Source organism: Nerophis ophidion, linkage group LG05, assembly GCF_033978795.1.
Source record: "Nerophis ophidion isolate RoL-2023_Sa linkage group LG05, RoL_Noph_v1.0, whole genome shotgun sequence".
NCBI lineage: Eukaryota > Metazoa > Chordata > Actinopteri > Syngnathiformes > Syngnathidae > Nerophis > Nerophis ophidion.
Genome location: NC_084615.1, coordinates 24,362,775 through 24,384,103, shown reverse-complemented (window position 1 = coordinate 24,384,103; position 21,329 = coordinate 24,362,775). Strand labels below are relative to the sequence as shown.

The 21,329-nt window shown below is 37.5% G+C and overlaps 1 protein-coding gene across 3 annotated transcripts in view; it reads right to left on the bottom strand.

Moving 5' to 3' along the window:
• Nucleotides 1-21,329, bottom strand: part of mdn1 (midasin AAA ATPase 1) — a 279,890-nt gene that overhangs the window by 131,214 nt on the left and 127,347 nt on the right. For 2 of the 3 annotated variants that reach the window (XM_061900349.1, XM_061900350.1), the window contains exons 50-58: nucleotides 18,610-18,723; nucleotides 11,700-11,832; nucleotides 11,028-11,134; nucleotides 8,952-9,085; nucleotides 7,432-7,598; nucleotides 7,220-7,340; nucleotides 3,457-3,670; nucleotides 751-994; nucleotides 554-677 (exon numbers count right to left, since the gene is read on the bottom strand). In XM_061900349.1, the coding sequence (XP_061756333.1) occupies nucleotides 554-677; nucleotides 751-994; nucleotides 3,457-3,670; nucleotides 7,220-7,340; nucleotides 7,432-7,598; nucleotides 8,952-9,085; nucleotides 11,028-11,134; nucleotides 11,700-11,832; nucleotides 18,610-18,723 (1,358 nt within the window). The remainder of the gene's footprint in view (nucleotides 1-553; nucleotides 678-750; nucleotides 995-3,456; nucleotides 3,671-7,219; nucleotides 7,341-7,431; nucleotides 7,599-8,951; nucleotides 9,086-11,027; nucleotides 11,135-11,699; nucleotides 11,833-18,609; nucleotides 18,724-21,329) is intronic. The other variant, XM_061900351.1, reaches the window with a different exon arrangement.

Sequence of the window (21,329 nt, the reverse complement as noted above, 5' to 3'; positions counted from 1 at the left end):
TTGACCAAATATGTCTTGCAGTCACTTACGTGTGTACAGAAGCCAAATACGACATATGACCAGGGTGGCACGTTGTTTGTACATGTTGTGTAGAGGACGCTATAGGCAATGACGTTACGGCACGCCTTGAACATTGTTATCTGGGTGATATTCGACAGGAATTGAGAGAATTGCCTGAGACGGGAGTTACCCGGAAAAATCTGGAGGGTTGGCAATTATGACACTGCCAAGCGCCATACATTTAAAACTCGCAGGTGTTAAATTTTCATATTAAGGTGCGGGCTGCGAAATAACGTCTCGCGAGCCGCAATTGGTCCGAGGGCCGCGTGTCTATACGCTTTGTGCCTCGACTCCCAGTATTCCTATATATTTCCTTCATCTTCATGACAATCCCAATTCCTGCCGTCCTTCTTCGAATACTTTCCATCACTAAGTCTACTTCTGTTTCCTCTCTAGACAATACACTAAACACTTTAATGTCTGTTTCCCTCACCACTTCAGCTGTCCTTTCCCAGTCAACTGGTCAGTCTTCGATACTTACTAACTTACTTACCATTTCACTCTTGAGAAGAAACCAGAGTGGCAGGAGCTGGGTGACATTCATTGGCGTTGACTGCAGGCAGTAGTGAAGATGTCGAGAAAGTTCTAGATGTAATCTGTCCTCTGCCTCTTTGTCACTTTAAATCACATGAAATAGGTCAACTAAATAGTTAGCAGTTGTATTTATATTGTGGTCGAAAAAGTATTTACCAGTGTGAAAAGGACAAGTGTATTATATCCGCGCTGAGTCGCAACTGGTTGAGTACAGCCACTTCCTCCAACAGTGGCCAGAGTTGAGCTTTGCAACTCAGGTGCTGCAGTTCTTGCTGAGACGGACAAACTCCTGTGTCTGTTGATCCATCCCCTTCAGACTTCATGTGTGTCTCGAAGAGACCAGTGGCAGTCATTTGACGCAGTTGTTCATCCACACTTGACACCAACCTCTCCAATAATCCTTGTGGAATACAACAAGTTTAGATAATATTGTATGGTTTGATGACATCTGGCAAATGTGTGTTTTGTTAATAGCTGTTCAAAAGCACAATGTCATTTTAAACAATAGACAAACTAATCCAAAATACCACCACAAAGAGTTTGGGGTGGTGTGGCTCAGATGGTAGAGCCACACTACCGACACAATGCCGTTGTGTCCGTTGGCAAGACACTTAACCCGTCTTGCTCCCAGTGCCACTCACACTGGTGTATGAATACGATGAATTGACAGCCATGTTTCCACCAGACCACTCCAAGCTTACTGCCACCAATGTGTGGAGTTAATAAATAATAGGTTCTCAGTTCTCACAAAAAACCCTTTGAGTGTCTATAATAGCTCTAACGTTCTTGCCCTAGGGCGGGGGTCGGCAACCCGCGGCTCTTTAGCGCCGCCCTAGTGGCTCTCTGGAGCTTTTTCAAAAATTTATGGAAAATGGAAAAAAAATGAAGGAAAAAAAAATACATTTTCTGTTTTAATCTGGTTTCTGCAGGAGGAAAAATGTGATACAAACCTCCCTAATTGTTACAAAGCACACTGTTCACATTAAACATGCTTCACTGATTCGACTATTTGGCGAGCGCCGTTTTGTCCTACTAATTTTAGCGGTCCTTGAACGCACCGTGGTTTGTTTACATGTACAACTTTCTCCAACTTTTTAGGACGTGTTTATGCCACTTCTTTTTCTGTCTCATTTTGTCCACCAAACTTTTAATGTTGTGCGTGAATACACAAAGGTGAGTTTTGTTGATGTTATTGACTTGTGTGGAGTGCTAATCAGACATATTTGGCCCCTGCATGACTGCAAGCTAATCGATGCTAACATGCTATTTAGGCTAGCTGTATGTACATATTGCATCATTATGCCTCATTTGTAGCTATATTTGAGCTCATTTAGTTTCCTTTGAGTCCTCTTAATTCAATGTATATCTCATGACACACTATCTGTATGTAATATGGCTTTTAATTGTTTGCGGCTCCAGACAGATTTGTTTTTGTATATTAGGTCCAATATGGCTCTTTCAAAATGTTGGGTTGCCGACCCCTGCCCTAGGGGAAACTGGGTAACATATGGCACACTGACAAAGCTTAACCTATTGCTACTATAACAATCTACAAGGTTAATATAGGTTGCATCTCTTTCTTCCCCTCTATTTTTCTGCATTCTTTTGTATCTTTAGTTATCATTACGTATATGTATTGTTGCATTTGAACAACTGTATTGTTAATGATAGAGGTAAATTATTGGTATTGTTTATTAGCGGTATAGCTCGGTTGGTAGAGCAACTTGAGGGTTGCAGGTTCGATCCCCGCTTCCGCCATTCTAGTCACTGGCGTTGTGTCCTTGGGCAAGACACTTTACCCACCTGCTCCCAGTGCCACACACACTGGTTTGAATGTAAAAATTAGATATTGGGTTTCACTATGTAAAGCGCTTTGAGTCACTATAGAAAAAGTGCTATATAAAAATAATTCACTTCACTTCATTATCGATAGCGCTATTTCTATTGGTATTTGTATCGCTCCATTTGTAGTGTAAAAATGCTCATTGTCATTTTTGTATTATTTATTTCGCTAACTGCTTCTTTGCTATGACTTTTACCATCATATTTTTACATATCGTATGTGCTGATGTTTTTATATTGTTGTTGTTGTTGTTGTTACTGTGTTTGCTTTGGTTGTTTTTGTCTCTCTGTGTAACCCCCCTCTTGTCCCCACAATTTCCCCCTGGCTTCCTTTTTTTCTCTTTCTATCCCCTCCTGCTCCGTACTCTATATTGCACCAAATGATAATATAAATACTTTTAATAAAGTCAAATATAAATAAGGCAAAAAGAAAAGTATCCTACACTTGCATCTACATCAACTATATGATTTGCCTGAGAAGCTGGACAGGATTAAACAGTAAATCATCAAATAAATAAATAATAGGTTCGCAGTTCTCACTAAAACCCTGTTGAGTGTCTTTAAAAGCTCTACATAAACCTAACCCTTTATTATTATGACTTAAATTATCACTATTACTTAATATCATATTTTAAAATATTTATTAGTAATATTTTTTTAATGCTAGTTATTTTCCTAATACCACTTCTTTGATCACATTACCTTCATTCTAAAACCCTTATAACTCATAAACACCACAGTTGCCACTGTTTATTTGTCTGTCTTTTTTTTTTTTTTTTTTACTTGTTGCTGTGAGTCAGATAGAATTGATTAACATTTCATTTATGAGGTGCTTAACAATGACCATATGTAGCTATTCGTTTGCAGCTTTGTCTAATTACAAACACATCCACACACACACAACTTTTAAAAATTGATTCTAGACACTCCTATTTGGGAGTCTTAACAACTTCAGAGAATGGAAAATTTAAAAAGATCAATCAAAAGACATGCACTTTATCACACTGAACACAAGCTTACCAGATTTCTGTGGATCCAGCTGGTTGTTTACTAGTAGAATGAATCCCCAGGCTTCAAGCAGATTTTTCTTGATGTCCACACCAAGTCCTGCTACCTGAATACCGACCAATTCCTGCTTCGACGAACTGAAGGCATGATCAAGTTTGTAATTGCTCACATCAATGGCTTTGCAGAGTACCCTCAGCTGCGCTGCACACTCTGCAACAGTCTCCAACTAAAGAATAGGGAATAGGGAATCTTAATATTATTTTTTTTGCAAGTCATTGCTTGGTTAAACAACCATGTCACAAAAGTTTAGTCTAATAGTTCTAAATTATAAATATGAAAAACAAGCTGCAAAACGAGTTAACCCAAATATAGTTTTAAGGATAACGATGATTTTTCACCTTTCTGACTTATAAATGTAGTCATAGTACAATGTTGAATACTCGTGTTAATAGGGCTGGGCGATATATTGATCAAAAAAACACTAAATTAAAGTGCACTTTTTGTACAGAACGCCACTGCAATAGTTTAGAACAAATAAAGTGCACTTTTGTGCATGATGTCACACAACATATTTCAATAATTGTCAAATAAAAATGAGCTGCATAATAGGAAATCGAATAATGTATGTCCTTTGCTATGTGGTAGGTTCCCACGGACATTATCTCCTCCTGTTGTTGACTATTTTTTCCATACGGTGTTGATCTGGAAATAGTTGCTTCGGCATTTTGTTGGTGTGGCATTTTCTATATCGCACAGAGACAAACCCGCGATATATCGATATACTCGATATATCGTGGGTTTGTCTCCGTGCGATATAGAAAATGACTATATCTTGATATTCGAGTATACGTTCTCATGCAGTTGCTTGTAGCTGCGCGCATTACACTGTATGCGTTTCCCACTCTCTTTTTTCTCCTCACAGACTTAAAACAAGTGCACCTTCTTACATACGTCACGTGTGCAACGTCACACGCTCCCACGGAGCGGACTGGTAGCGACATGGTAATGATAGCTGTGATGCTAGAGGAAATGGTGCAGGTGGTAATACGAGAGAGAGGTGAGGAACCTGGTAACAAATGAAGGAAGAATTAATTCCCAAGAAAAACAGCACGCGGTCCATTGTCTGGCGGTGGTTTGGCTTTAAGCGGGAATATGTTCAACATTCATGCAGCAAAAGCGTTGCAACAAAAAGCAGCACCACTGCTAATGTAGCATCATTTGAAAAGTCACCCGCTAGTGAATGAAGAGTACGTGAAACTCTGCATGTCAACATCTATGTTCGAAGCAACTATTTCCAGATCAACACCGTATGAAAAAAATAGTCAGCAACAAAATTTAATAATGTCCGTAGTAACCTACCATATAGCCAAGGACATACACTATTTGATTTCCTATTATGCAGCTAATTTTTATTAGACACTAATTGAAATATTTTGTGTGACATTATGCACAAAAGTGCACTTTATTTGTTTTAAACTATTGTAGTGGCGTTCTGTACAAAAAGTGCACTTTATTTTAGTGTGGTTTTGATATGTCATCTTAGTGACATCATGCACAAAAGTGCACTAAGAGCTTGTTTTAAAATGTCTCTGACAATCTTGCCCTTTCTGTTTTGGAAATTACATGAACGTTTGTGCCACTGCTTAATAACTGTTTAATAAATACAGTTTTGGTCAATTGACTTAGTTGTGATTTACCTCTCCGCATGAAAGTTTAAAATGAGCATATATTAATGCAGTATGAACAACGTTTTAATCTAGACACATAGAATGATCATACTGCTGTGATTATATGCATCAAGTGTTCATTCAAGGCTAAGGAAAAATATTGAGATATATATCGTGTATCGTGACATCATTTAAAATTATAGAGATATTAATAAAAAGCCATATTGCCCAGCCCTACGTGTTAAACAATAACAAAGCGTCAAATCTTAAGGCCCATGCATTTGGGCATGAGCTTGCACGCAAATTGAATGCCTTCGACCATTGTGTTTTGCAGTCTTTTTTAACTATGGATACAGTGTGACCGGCCGGCCTCATCCCCTTCTGCTTTAGGCTGTTAAGGCTGCTTTCTCTAGCGATTAGTGTTATTTATTCTTGTCTCATGCCCTTCTGCCTACTCTGATGTCTTAAAATAAATATTTTCATGTTAAATTTTCTACAACATTTTACACAAGAGATTTTTTTCAACATACAAGATGGATTAGCCGTTAAATTTAGACCCAAAAAAAAAATCAAATCAAAAAAGGCAGCACCATTGAGACATTACAACTTGTTTTGAGGAATCACAAGGAAAGATAGGATAAAATATTATTCACCAAATTTTTTTGTGGCATGCACACAATGTCACCGACGTATGAGATGCAGTGAAATACTGTCTTTTTATGCGGCTCTGTATCAATCTGAGAGAGAGAAGGTGTACTTTATCTTGTGACTAGCTAATATACAGTGAAGTGTAAGTAAAATTTTGATATTGCATGAAGAACATTTTTTTTGTCAAATTAAAAATAAAAACATATTTATTAAGAAGTGCCTTATTGATGCACATTATTTTCAGGCTTTTGCCTTAAAAAACGGCCAAAGCTGTTTGTTTACATGATTTTTATTTCTCTTTGCTATTTGGGCTTATTGGACCCTAATTAGAATAAAAACTATAAATAATCTTTTTATATGATGTACTTAGTCCCTAAGTAACAACCGTGTGCTTCATGAGTAGTGATATGCTAATGTTTCATTCTACACTTTTTTTTCCCAAATTCCATTGTATGTTATACTCTTCTGACACCACCAGATAGCAGTATAAGTGTCCATATGTCCGCAAAAGACCCCAATTCAGTAGTGTACACACTTTTGGAATTAAGAGCTAAAAGGTGCTGTCCACGCATGTGGCCACTTAGGCCTTTAGAGGTTAAGGTATACAGAAAATGTCACACCGCGGTGAGGGAAGTTTTGTCTTGGTTTTTCTGTCTTGTGGTTTACGTGTTTTATTTTGAAAAGCTACCCTCTTGTTTCAGATCACGGGCCCTTCCTCTTGTGTCACCAGTCTGAGGTCATCCATTATCCCTGATTGTTTCCTCCTGTTTCCCATCATACCCATATCCTATTTAAGCTCACGCCTCCTTTTGTCCTGTGCCAGATCGTCTCGTCTATCGTGCCTTTCTAGCGTTCATGTCCATGTCTTTGAAAACCTCCTTGTCTTGCTCCTTTTTCCCTGGTTCCCCTTTTGGATCAAGCAGTCTTCTGCTGTAATTTTGAGTTTACTTTTCCTCCTTCGAGCGCCCTTTGTTTTCCTTCATCTACCTAATTGGTGAGTTTTTGTTTTTCCAAATTTCGAAATTATTGCCTCATTGATTGAGTGATTTTTTTGTTTATTCTTAGTTAGTGTTTATATATAGATTGTTTGTGTTTTTTCTTCCTGTTGGAGTGCTTTTGGTTAATTCGTATTGATATTCTATTTTTGTTATTTTTTTCTTAGATTTGTATTCCTCATTTTTTGGAGTGATTTTGATTTACTTGTTTATCCTCGGAATTATTTTCCGCACATTTGTTATGATTCTTGGGAAATACTTTTTGCACTGGAGGTAAAAAGTTATTTCAAAATAAAATCCTTATTTTTTAACTTCCTCTCTGCATCTGGGTCCTCTCCTTACTCCGATTTGTAACAGAAAATTGAAAATATTGAGCTCTAGTTTAAAAATGGGTTTAATCACAAGTTGGATTGTAATCGATTCAAAGCCCTAAATAATAGAAACCGTAAAAACCTTTAAACTAACCTTGAATGGCAGAGGTTTCCCCAGTGATTTCTGGATGCTTTTTAGAACATCAGCCAAGCAAACTGGAATGGACAGAAGATTTTGGATGGCTCCTGCAACTGCTTTGAGCTCTTGGTATTTCCTGTGAAAATACATTGGTTAAAAATGAAATATTAAAAAAAATGTTGAAAGGCTGATAAACTTCCAAATTCCGAACAAAGAGACAAGCTCACTCTGACTGAATATCCCCATCTCCGAGTAAGAGTAGTGGCAGACGCAGAATCAGGTGCTTCTGTACCCACTGCCAGTGCAGTGAAAGCACGGAGATCCCGTGAGTGTCTGCTGGCATCATGCTGCAAACATCCCAGAAACGATCACGCCAGTAGAGAAGCTGCAGGACCTAAACACAAAATTTGAAGTAGAACCAGAGAACGCTGCTGTGGCATACAATATTTTGGCCTAAAATAAAAACATTTTGCAGTTCTAATACAAGGTGTCCTCAAAATCTGTAATATGTGTAATACATATTTTACCCCAAAAGGTGGAATTTAATAAATAATTGTTAGAGAATCCCGATAATGTCGAAATGCCGATATTATCTGCCGATAAGTGCTATAAAATGTAATATCGGAAATTATCCCTATTGGTTTCAAAATTATCGGTATCGGTTTCAAAAAGAAAAATTGATGACTTTTTAAAACGCCGCAGTGTACACGGATGTAGGAAGTAGTGCAGAGCGCCAATAAACCTTAAAGGCACTGCCTATACGTGCCGGCCCAGTCATATAATATTTACAGCTTTTCACACACACACACACACACACACACACACACACACACACACACACACACACACACACACACACACACACACACACACACACACACACACACACACACACACACACACACACACACACACACACACACACACACACACACACACACACACACACACACACACACACACACACACACACACACACACACACACAAGTTAATGCAATGCATACTTGACAAGTTAATGCAATGCATACTTGGTCAACAGCCATACAGGTCACAAAATATGCGCCACACTGTGAACCCACACCACACAAGAATGACAAACACATTTCGGGAGAACATCCGCACCGTAACACAACAGAACAAATACCCAGAACTCCTTGCATCACTAACTATTCCGGGACGCCACAATATACACCCCGCCCACCTCAACCTCCTCATGCGCTCTCAAGGAGAACATGGCCCAAATTCCAAGCTGCTGTTTTGAGGCATGTTAAAAAAAATAATGCATTTTGTGACTTCAATAATAAATATGGCAGTGCCATGTTGGCATTTTTTTTCCATAACTTGAGTTGATTTTTTGGGGAAAACCTTGTTACGTTGTTTAATGCATCCAGCTGGGCATCACAACAAAATTGGGCATAATAATGTGTTGATTCCACGACTGTATATATTTGTATCGGTTAATATCGGTATCACTAATTAAGAGTTGGACAATATCGGAATATCGGATATCGGCAAAAGAGCCATTATCGAAAATCTCTAATAAGTGTATTCAATTATTAACAATAGTTGGGAAAATGTTATTGAAATAAAAATAGTTAAAAAAACATACATATACAAATGTACAACTCAATAAATGTAATTAAGAATAAATATATTTTGTACTCTTTGTATTACAATTGTACAATGTATGCATATCTGCCAGACTTTAGGCACACCCTGTATTATTTGTTGGAACAGAAGGTAACCTCAAACATAATGTGGTCTGAGACGTAAGCCTGGCCGCTCTGAATTGCATGCAGCGTGAAAGAATCAAACAGGTCAAAGAATGCGCGTAGGTGAATCAACACTGGATGAGGCAGGTGACCAATATCCATAGTCTCTGTAATGACAAGGAGAAAAACAAGCTAACATTACATTGCTGCCAAACTTCCACAAGTCAGACATATATCTATATCTAAATATATATATATATATATATATATATATATATATATATATATATATATATATATATATATATATATATATACATACATATACAGTGGGGCAAAAAAGTATTTAGTCAGCCACCGATTGTGCAAGTTCTCCCACTTAAAATGATGACAGAGCTCTGTAATTTTCATCATAGGTACACTTCAACTGTGAGAGACAGAATGTGAAAAAAAATCCAGGAATTCACATTGTAGGAATTTTAATGAATTTATTTGTAAATGATGGTGGAAAATAAGTATTTGGTCAACCATTCAAAGCTCTCACTGATGGAAAGAGGTTTTGGCTCAAAATCTCACAATACATGGCCCCATTCATTCTTTCCTTAACACGGATCAATCGTCCTGTCCCCTTAGCAGAAAAACAGCCCCAAAGCATGAAGTTTCCACCCCCATGTTTCACAGTAGGTATGGTGTTCTTGGGATGCAATTCAGTATTCTTCTTCCTCCAAACACGACGAGTTGAGTTTATACCAAAAAGTTCTATTTTGGTTTCATCTGACGACATGACATTCTCCCAATCCTCTGCAGTATAATCCATGTATCCATTTTGGTACAAACTCAACTCGTCATGTTTGGAGGAAGAAGAATACTGAGTTGCATCCCAAGAACACCAAACCTACTGTGAAGCATGGGGGTGGAAACATCATGCTTTGGGGCTGTTTTTCTGCTAAGGGGACAGGACGATTGATCCGTGTTAAGGAAAGAATGAATGGGGCCATGTATCGTGAGATTTTGAGCCAAAACCTCCTTCCATCAGTAAGAACTTTGAATAGTTGACCAAATACTTTTTTTCCACCATAATTTACAAATAAATTATTTAAAATTCCTACAGTGTGAATTCCCGGATTCTTTTTCCACATTCTGTTTCTCACAATCGAAGTGTACCTATGATGAAAATTACAGACCTCTGTCATCATTTTAAGTGGGAGAACTTGCAAAATCGGTGGCTGACTAAATACATTTTTCCCCCACTGTATGTACACAAAAAAGGTACACATTAACACATATATATGGACACACACACATTTATATATATATATATATATATATATATATATATATATATATATATATATATATATATATATATATATATATATATATATATATATATATATATATATATATATATATATATATATATATACACATTTATAAATACAGATATATACACATTTATAAATACAGATATATACACATTTATATATGTACACACACATATATATATATATATACTCATACACACATATATACATATTTATAAATACAGATATATACACATTTATATATATATGTACACACATATATATACATATACACACACACATATATATATATATATATATATATATAAACACACACACACATAAAAAAACATACATACATATATACACATTTATATACACACACACACACACATATATATATACACACATATATATATATATATATACACACATATATATATATATATATACACACATATATATATATATATACACACATATATATATATATATACACACACATATATATATATATATATACACACACATATATATATATATATATATATATATATATACACACACACATATATATATATATATATATATATATATATATATATATATATACACACACATATATATATATATACACACACACATATACACACACATATATATATATATATATACACACACACACATATATATATATATATATATATATATATATATATATATATATATATATATATATATATATATATATATATATATATATATATATATATATATAAAATTCTACTCAAGTTACCATTCATACCATTCAGGAAGGCTGTGGAAATTTTCAGGGCACAGGTGTGAGCAGACATGTTCACAGTGAAGTCACAAATTACAACCCTCTCTTCTCTGTCCAGCATCAGGGCAATTCTGCGAAAACACACCAAATGCTTGTTACACTTATAAACATACACAAGACCTAAAACCAAAAGTAATGATTCATCTACATATACTGTAGTTCAACGTGTCTGGGAACGCGACGGACGGATATAGATACACATACAGAAAGATACTCAACAAATCTTTTTTGAGCTCTAATAGGGATCAATTATATTGCATAGTTTGAATTTTTATCTGGTTTTAGTAGTAAGATCTAGGCTCTTTGGATACTCCGATAGTTCACACTTTGTTTGCTGCACAGTCGGCTTGTTGGTTTGGTAGACCACCACTTTGTTTACTTTCATTCAAAAGTCACATCAGTGAATACAACATATACCAATTATTTAAGTAAGTTAAACAAAATAATTAGATGTAAGCAAAGTAAGCAAAACAATCTTTTTTTTTAAACTATTTTAAAAGTACATTACATTTCTGGGCTTACTAATGTTTCTGCATTTCTTAAGCATGTTGCAACAAAATCAGCAATTCAATTCTGCATTTGATCAACTTGAATTAATTTTCGTAATAGACATCAAGTGGAGTGTTGATATCCTACCTGTTGGCAACAGCATTCAGTTCCTGGAGATACTCCTTGTAGCTTTCCTTGTCTTCAAAGTCACACTTGTTGGCTAAAATATCCATGTACTGCTTGTTCCAGCGCATGTCCACCAAAACCCTGTACTCATCTACTAACACACAAAAACAAAAGACGTCAGGGATAGTAATCTTATTAACCGTTAAATATATTGACATTACTCTATTTTCAAGTGATCAGTTTTTTTTACTCGCAATATATTAGGACAGGGATGTCAAACATGCGGCCGGTCGGTCGGCCTGAACAGGTTCAATGCAGCCCGCAAGAACAGTTTGGTAAGTGTAAAACTGAGCTGCATTTTTAAATTATAGAAACTGTTGTTCTAAATGTGTCCATGAGCGGTCGCAATATCAATTCTGTTAGACAAGCAAATAGTGTATACTGGGCAAGTATACCCAACGAGGTACACAGTAAAGTGGGGCTGTGACTTCTCCCCTTTGATCCAACATAAAACAAACAGGATATTGATAACCCAGGGTTTCCCGCAGCGCTTTGTTGTTAAGGCGGCCACCTTAACAACAAAGAGCCACCGCCTAAACTAAAGTCTTAACAAAAAAAATAAAAAATAGTCTTAACAAGCTGTTTAGTTCTGCGTCTGCCTATGTCAGTATGTCTCTCCAGCACCCAGCATTGTCCCACCCACAGAACCTTCTGATTGGTTACACGCAGAGCTGTAACAGCCAATCAGCAGTGCGTATTCAGAGCGCATGTAACAGCCAATCAGCAGTGCGTATCAGCCTAACATTAGCTCACTGTGCAATGTGTGTGCGTGCGTGCGTCACGGACAGCAAAGCCCTGTCTGTCTGAGAGAAAGACAAGCAATATTGACTTACAATTAAAAACTAAGTTGTTTCACTTGACATTTTTCTGTGTTGCTTGAGCTGTCTTGAAACAGCAAAAAACATTATGTTTAATGAAGAGTTTTTGTCTCTGATAGTTCACATAATAAAGTAACTGCATCATAAAGCCGAAATGAACTCCATGGTGTTCAGGGATGAATAGTCTCTCCTATTGCTATTGTACTATTTTTTTCAGCTGTAGTTACATTAATCATTAGTAATGTGGCAGCCTAGTTTTGAATGGCAGGGTCCCTGTTATCACATGTTGATAAACATATAACATTTACATAATAAAAATCAACTACAGGCTTCCAAAATGCTGTAATAAATTAAGCAGAGACCCCAAAAGGGACAAGCGGTAGTAAATGGATGGATGGAGTTGAGCTTATCTCAGCATGTGGCCCCACTCTTAACTCTTTTTTTCAAACGCTTATTGCAAACGCTTACTTACAGTGAGTCATTAATTTGACTTTGTAAGTCATTATTTTAGTATCTCAGGTAACTAGGACTGTTTTGTTTTCACTTTACGGAAAAAAAATAGAGACATATATTGTATATTGCTATTCAGCAAAAGGAGCAGAAAACACAACCAAATGTTGTAGGCTTCCTCACGCGACAAAGCCTGCCTACTTCACCACAGTCTGTAGTCTATTGTCTCCTAGGCTGTGGTGACAGCGACGAGGTGGAGACGTGATAACAACAGGCCGTTACCAATAATGTTTGTTTTGGATAAAGAATATAATGTGTTACTCTAAAAGTACACTTGATATTATGATTGATGAATAGGATACGCACCACCTTGTTGAATTTTCTGATTGACTAATTAAAAAAATTAATCTAGGACATAATGAATTAACACTTAAACTTTGGAGCTTGTTTAGTTGACAATTCAGTAGGAAATCTGAAAAAATTAATGCAAATGTAAAAATTAGCTGTTATATAAAAAATAGCGTATGCCCTCATATTTCAAAACATAAACGAAGTAAAACAATTAGAGATGTCTGATTTTATCAGCCGATAACTGCTTTGAAATGTAATATCAGAAATTATCCGTATCGGTTTCACAGTTAACAGTATCGGTTTCAAAAAGTACAGAGCGCCGATAAAACCAAAAGGCACTGCCTTTTTGTGCCGGCCCAGTCACATAATATCTACGGCTTTTCACAAACACTAGTAAATGCAAGGCATACTTGGTCAACAGCCATACAGGTCACACTGAGGGTGGCCATATAAACAACTTTAACACTGTTACAAATATGTGCCACTTTGTGAACCCACACCAAACAAGAATGACAAACACATTTCGGGAGAACATCCGCACCGTAACACAACATAAACAAAACAGAACAAATACCCATAACCCCTTGCAGCACTAACTCTTTCGGGACGCTACAAAATACACCCCCCATCCGAATTCGGAGGTCTCAAGGTATACTCTTGACTGAAGCTGTGTTCCTTCATTGTTTTTGTAGCTGTTGTTTTGAGGCATGTTTAAAAAAAAAAAAATTATGCACTTTTTGAAAGTCAAAGTATAGTATTTCCCATAGTTGTAATGGGTATAAGGATTATCTCAGGGAGAGCATGTCCCAAATTCCAAGCTGCTGCTTTGAGGCATGTTAAAAAAAAAATGCACTTTGTGACTTCAATAATAAACATGGCAGTGCCATTTTGGCATTTTTTTCCATAACTTGAGTTGATTTATTTTTGAAAACCTTGTTACATTGTTTAATGCATCCGGCGGGGCATCACAACAGAATTAGACATAATAATGTGTTTATTCCACGACTGTATATATCGGTATTGGTTGATATCGGTATGGGTAATTGAGAGTTGGACAAAATCGGAATATCGTATATCGGCAAAAAAGCCATTATCGGACATCTCTAAAAACAATTCAATTAAAAAAACAGGGGCGACATCATAAAAAAGGATACAAAGTGGATTAGAATTGTCAGTTAAAAGGTGCATTAAATGGTAAATGGGTTATACTTGTATAGCGCTTTTCTACCTTCAAGGTACTCAAAACACTTTGACACTATTTCCACATTACCCATTCACACACAATCACACACTGATGGCGGGAGCTGCCATGCAAGGCGCTAACCGCGACCCATCAAGAGCAAGGGTGAAGTGCCTTGCTCAAGGACACAACAGACGTGGCGAGGTTGGTAGAAGGTGGAGATTGAACCAGGAACCCTCGGGTTGCTGGCACGGCCACTCTCCCAACCGCGCCATGCCGCCCCCAACTGAACGCTTTACTAAAAAGAGAAGTTTTCAAATGTTCTGGCGCAAGATGCTCCAGAGTCTAGGAGCCATAGCCTGGAATGCCAGGTCTACATGGGTTTTAAAAACGAGTTTTTGGGATCCTTAGAAGACTCTGGCCTAAAGACCGGAGGCTACGCCCTGAAGAGTAAGGGCATAATAAATCAGTGATGTACTGAGGGGCCTCACCATGCAATGCACGGAACGTCAGGACTAAAATCTTAAACTCAATGCAGAATTTGACTGAAAGTCAATGAAGACTGGATAAAATGTGTCCCGATTTGGGTCGCAGCTTACTGCAGGGTCGTTCTCCCAGGAATGCAGAACAGACAACTACGGATGAACGTGTGAAGGTAGGAACATGATTTAATCCATAAATCATACACAATACCAAAAGATGGGAAACAAACAACAGAAAAGTGTGCCAACATTTTAGCACATGAATCAATAATCGGGAACAGGAATAAACCAACGTAACTTGTTGCATACCGCAAACAATGAAGCCGGACCGAGTGTGGCAAGCAACGTGAATAAATAACTCTCCTATTAGTGCTCAACAGCAGGTGAACGTGCCGAACACTAATCAGAGGCAGGTGAAACCAATTAGTACCCATGGTAACAAAAACAAACTATCAAAGTGCACAAAACAATAACTAAGGGAGTCCAAAACTAACAGAACATAACTAAACAAAACATGATCCGGACCACGGATCATGACAAAATAGGGGTAATATGGGCTGTTCTCGGTGCACCGGTCAAAAGTATGGCAGCTACATTTTGTTCAGTCTGAGGTCTCTTTAGCGTTGACTTGTCGAAAAAAGAATTGCGATAGTCAATACGAGACGAAATGAACGCAGGAATGATCATTTCAAGATCCAACTGTTTTTGGTCAGTTGACGACATTGACCCTCTAAAGACATTGACTCATCCAACTCAACCCCAAAGTTTTGGAGGCTGCTTTTAACGGATGCACCTAGACCACCCAGGGAGTTCTTAATCAGGGGGATCTTTTCATCGGGAGCACTTATCGAGTTTCTGTTTTGTTAGAATTTATCTGGAGGAAATTTGACGAAAACCAGTTTCAATACAGGAAACGCACTCGAAGAACTCAACATAAAAAGTGAAACTCTGAATCATTGAAGGAGCATGGCAGTTGAATATTATTTGCATAGAAATGATGGGAAACATTTTTAAGATGACTGTTCAAACTCCCAAGCGGCATCAGCTACAACTAGGGGTGTAACGGTACACAAAAATGTCGGTTCAGTACATACCTCGGTTTAGAGGTCACGGTTCGGTTCATTTTCGGTACAGTAAGAAAACAACAGAACATAATTTTTTGGGTTATTTATTTACCAAATTTGTAAACAATGGTTATATCCTTTTAACATTGGGAATACTATAATAATTCTGCCCACGTTAATCAACATTAAACTGCCTCAAGTTGTTGCTCTGATTAAATAAAATGACAAAACATTTATTTCTTCTACATATAAAAAGTGCAACATCAAACAGTTTCAAGTCAACTCATCAATCTTAATTTATTACAGCATTTGGGAAGCCTGTAGTTGATTTTTATTATGTAAATGTGATATTTTTATCAACATGTGATAGCAGCGACCCTGCCATTCAAAACTAGGCTGCTACATTACTAATGATTAATGTAACTATAGCTGAAAAAAATAGTACAATAGCAATAGGAGAAATTATTCATCACTGAACATCATGGAGTTCATGTAGGCTTAATGATGCACTTACATTATTATATACACTATCAGAGAGAGAAACTCTTCATTTAACATCATGTCCTTTTTTGCTGCTTCAACACAGCTCAATCAACACAGAAAAAGTTAAAGTGAAATAACATACAGACAGGGCTTTTCTGTCGTAACACGCACACATGCGTTCTAAATACGCACTGCTGATTGGGTGTTACCGCTTTGTGTGTAACCAATCAGATGGTTGTGTGGTGGGACAATGCAGTGTACTGACAGAAAAGAGGCAGAACGGAGCGGAGCAGCTTGTTAAGACTTTAGCATAGGCGGCTACTTAATATGTTCGTGTGGAAACTCGTTCGGTACACTACCGAACCGGAACGAAACCCCCGTACCGAAACGGTTCAATACAAATACACGTACTGTTACACCCCTAGATACAACACAAATAAAACAGGCCTCAGAACAGAACCCTGGGTCACACCACATGACAAGTTGGACACAACATGTTCTTAGTGGTATTTTTGAAACTGCACCGATTTTTTTTCTCGGAATTTTCAACTAACTTGAAGTGTTTTGTCAAGAGGATTATTTGTAATATGTACATTTTCAGAATGTGCTTGTTCTATTTTGGGCCAAAGTAAAACAAAGAAAACAGTCTGAAGTTGTTGTAGCTGTATTTTTAAGTTATTATGCGATGATTTTCCCATTTTGACCCACATGGGAATAGATTTTCCTCCATGCTGCCCCCTGTGCTAAAATGAGTTTGACACCCCTGCATTAAAAAGGTGCCCCAATCTGATATCAGGCCGATATGAACAAAAAACAAGTATAGGATTTTATGGGCTTTCATATAAAATCTCAGATATAAGCAGTGCTGCAGTGAATTTAATGGTGCAAAGCTGGACAGCCAATTAACAGTTAATGAAATAATTTACAAAAGGATAACACGGTAGGCTATAGACTGGTCGACTTCGGAGCTCGCAACTACACAACAGCTAAGCACACAATAGCACACAAGCAAAACGTAATACGTTTCTTTAATTGGACAATAAGTCAATATAAACAAGGATTAAATGATTGTAATTGCATATTATTTGTAGATAAAAAGTCACAAACGTGTCTGCATCCTTCAAATGACCTCAATGAGCTCGGTGTCGCCCAAAAAATTACCGGTCCACTTCAACTTAAAGACAGTAAAATTCCATTCATGACAGTTAATAATAAATAGGTTAATGTTTTTCCATACCTACCATTGTTCTTGGAGTAACTTCACAATTTACACAAAAAAATATTCCAAGTGTTAGAATAATTCTATCTAAATAATCACAAAAACTTTGTGTTGCATTTGAGTGGCCGGCAAGATGACAAGAGCTGTCTTTAAAACCTACCAAAAGTAAGAATCGTAAAACTCCACTGTGTAGGGGGGGAAGCAAAATGAAGGTGTTCCTGTGTTTTTTCATGTATGGTAATCAACAGAAAGATATTGTTCTAAACCTAGGACTTCAAAGCGGGGAGAAGACAGGATCTGCCCAATTTACAAACGTCTTTTTGAACTGTTCGGTAACTACAGGCAACGCTGTTTACAACCCACTGCCCTCTGGAAGCAGCGGTGGTCATGTGGTCAGAGAAAGTCAAATAAAGAAAGAGGAGTACAATCTTTCGCCAGAGCGTGCTGAGATACTGTACAAGGGTAAAGTGTACAGGCGACTCTCCTCAATATTTAGTCCAAATTGAATTCTGTCTCTGTTTGATTCTTTGCTTCTTGTCTTGTTTAATAGATGTCATCAGTGTTTGAACCTGACACCAAGTATGTATGATTTATGCTGATATGGTATAGCAAATACTTAAGGCCCTACAATCGGTTTCGTATAAGAAGTGAAAAAAGTTGGGACAGGACACCCCAAATTACATTCTCCTGCATTAACATTCATTCAAAAGGCAACCTGTTTGAAATGGTGTGAAGGAATGACAATAAAATACGAATAGAAAAAGTCCTAAACAAGAAACAATTTCACATAAAAACAAGAAAATTAAAAAAAAAAATACATTTACCATTGCTGTGGGGTTGGAGATGTCCAGAAAGGGATTTTCCCTTAGCAGCAAGCTCACTGGCAAATACAGCCTTTAGCGCTGTGCTTCCTGCCTCCACTTGAACCAAAGCTGCATCTGCAAAACATTCTCGTTCAGTAAGTCCTTTCATTTGTTTTTTGTTTTTTTACAGTGATTGTTCATGCAAAGTAATAAAATATCAAATTTCAGTGGCGTTGACCCATTAGACGGCAGACCCAATTGTGCTAAAAGTAAACTGGAATATTTACAAATGGTATTTTGTAGTAATTATTGATGGGTCAAACAATAGAGAAGAATCGATGCATTATGAAACACAAGGAGTGATACCTTATGTTGATGTGTGTGTCACAAAACTATGTGACCAATACAGCTGCTGCATCATTTTGATCTTATATGTTCTTCTTTGCTGTATACCAGGGGTCTCAAACATGCGGCGTATAACACGAGGTGTTATTGTGCGGCCCGCACCTTGATATGGAAATAATGCTAGTGCGGCCCGCGAGTTTACTATGAACGCATCAACGGCGCTTGACAGCGTCATATTTGCAAACGCTCTCAAATTTCCTGGGAGACCCCTGAATTTCAAGGCATCCATCCTCTAGAATTCCTGTCGATTTTCTTCCAATCAACAATATTCAAGGGGTGCCATGACGGCACAGTCTTTGGCGCCACCTACATCCTGTTACTAACAGCGTACAAGCACAGTTACATGTTGTATCTGCCTGTGTTGGACACACCTGTGTCATTGCAAGACATATTTGATCAACATCCATACAGGTCACACAGAGTGGCCGTAAAAAAAACTTTAACACTGTTACAAATAGGTGACAAACTGTGAACCCACACCAAACAACAATGGCAAACACATTTTGGGAGAACATCCGCACCATAACACAACATAAACACAACAGAACAAATACCCAGAATCCCATGCAGCCCTAACTCTTCCGGGCTACAATATACACCCCCGCTACCACCAAACCCCCCCAGCCCCCACCCTCCCTTCTTGCTAGGGCGGGAAAGCCATTCAAAGAAGGTGAATTCATTATTAAGTGCATGTTTCTTGCGGCCCAGCCTCACCCAGTTTCTGCATCCAGTGGCCCCCAGGTAAATTGAGTATGAGACACCTGCTGTATACTATTTGACTCATTGAATAGAGTTGCACGTTTGACATTACAAATATACTGTAGGATAAATGTAGGCTCTGCAGCAAAGAGCTTCATTTCCCCCCAAAATTGGCCTATTATCAATGATTGAATTGAGAATGTAATATTTATACACACACATTTTACTTATCTGACTCCAAGCATCCAGAAAACGCATATTGGATCAGGCTGTGGTCAACATAGAGATGACTGATAATATCGGAGTACCGATATTATTGGCCGATAAATGCTTTAAGATATACTATCGGAAATTATCGGTATCGGTTTCAAAAAGTAAAATGTATGACTTTTTAAAACGCTGCTGTACGGAGTGCTACACGAACGTAGGGAGAAATACAGAGCGCCAATAAACCTTAAAGGCATTGCCTTTGCATGCCGGCCCAATCACATAATACCTACGGCTTTTCACACACACACACAAGTGAATGGTCAACAGCCATACAGGTCACACCGAGGGTGGCCGTATAAACAGCTTTAACACAGTTAGAAATATGCGCCACACTGTGAACCCACACCAAACAAGAATGACAAACACATTTTGGGAGAACATCCACACTGTAAAACAACATAAACACAACAGAACAAATATCCAGTCCCCCTTGCAGCACTAAATCTTCCAGGATGCTACAATATACACCCCCCCCCCCCACCCCCCCAACTCCACCCCGCCCACCTCAACTTCCTCATGCTCTCTCAGGGAGTTGATTTATTTTGGAAAACCTTGTTACATTGTTTAATGTATCCAGCGGGGCATCACAACAAAATAAGGCATAATAATGTGTTAATTCCACGACTGTATATATCGGTATCGGTTGATATCGGAATCGGTAATTAAGAGCTGGACAATATCGGAATATGGACAAAAGAGCCATTATCGGACATCTCTAGTTATAGAAAACTGACAGTCTCTGAGCAACATGGTTAGAAGAAATGGGTGTGTGTTTTGGTCAATGTAAACTGCTGATATGTGGACATCAGTCAATATGGAAGTATATGCCATGGCATTGGTGACCAGGAAAAACAAACAAACGTGCGCATCTGCTTTAAAGAGACTGAATTGACCTTCGAGATACTCCATAAACCTGTTTTTCTGAATAAAAAAATTAACACTATCAATTCATTACTATTTTAATCAAATTAATCACAGTGTTGCTGTGGATGAATCACGATCAAATAATAAAAACCTAGGTCATTATATCAAAATTCATTATAATACTGGCATTTTTGGTACATTTAAGTGATCTGAAACTTGATCCACTTTCTGTACAATTAGAATAAATGGAAATAGATCATTTGAACTACATAATTTTTTTGACTCAGTTTGTCAAATGAATTATTTCTCTCATCTAGTGTACTATACAGTGCCGTATCCCAATACTGTCATCATATCGTGACATATATTGTATCGCAAAGGCCTTGTTAATATCCAGTCCTAATATGAATGGTGTTTTATTGCACAATAGCAAAGAGAGTAAAAAAAGAAAGTTATAAGAACATCTTGATCAAAAACTTTACTCTCTTTATGTAAACATTTAC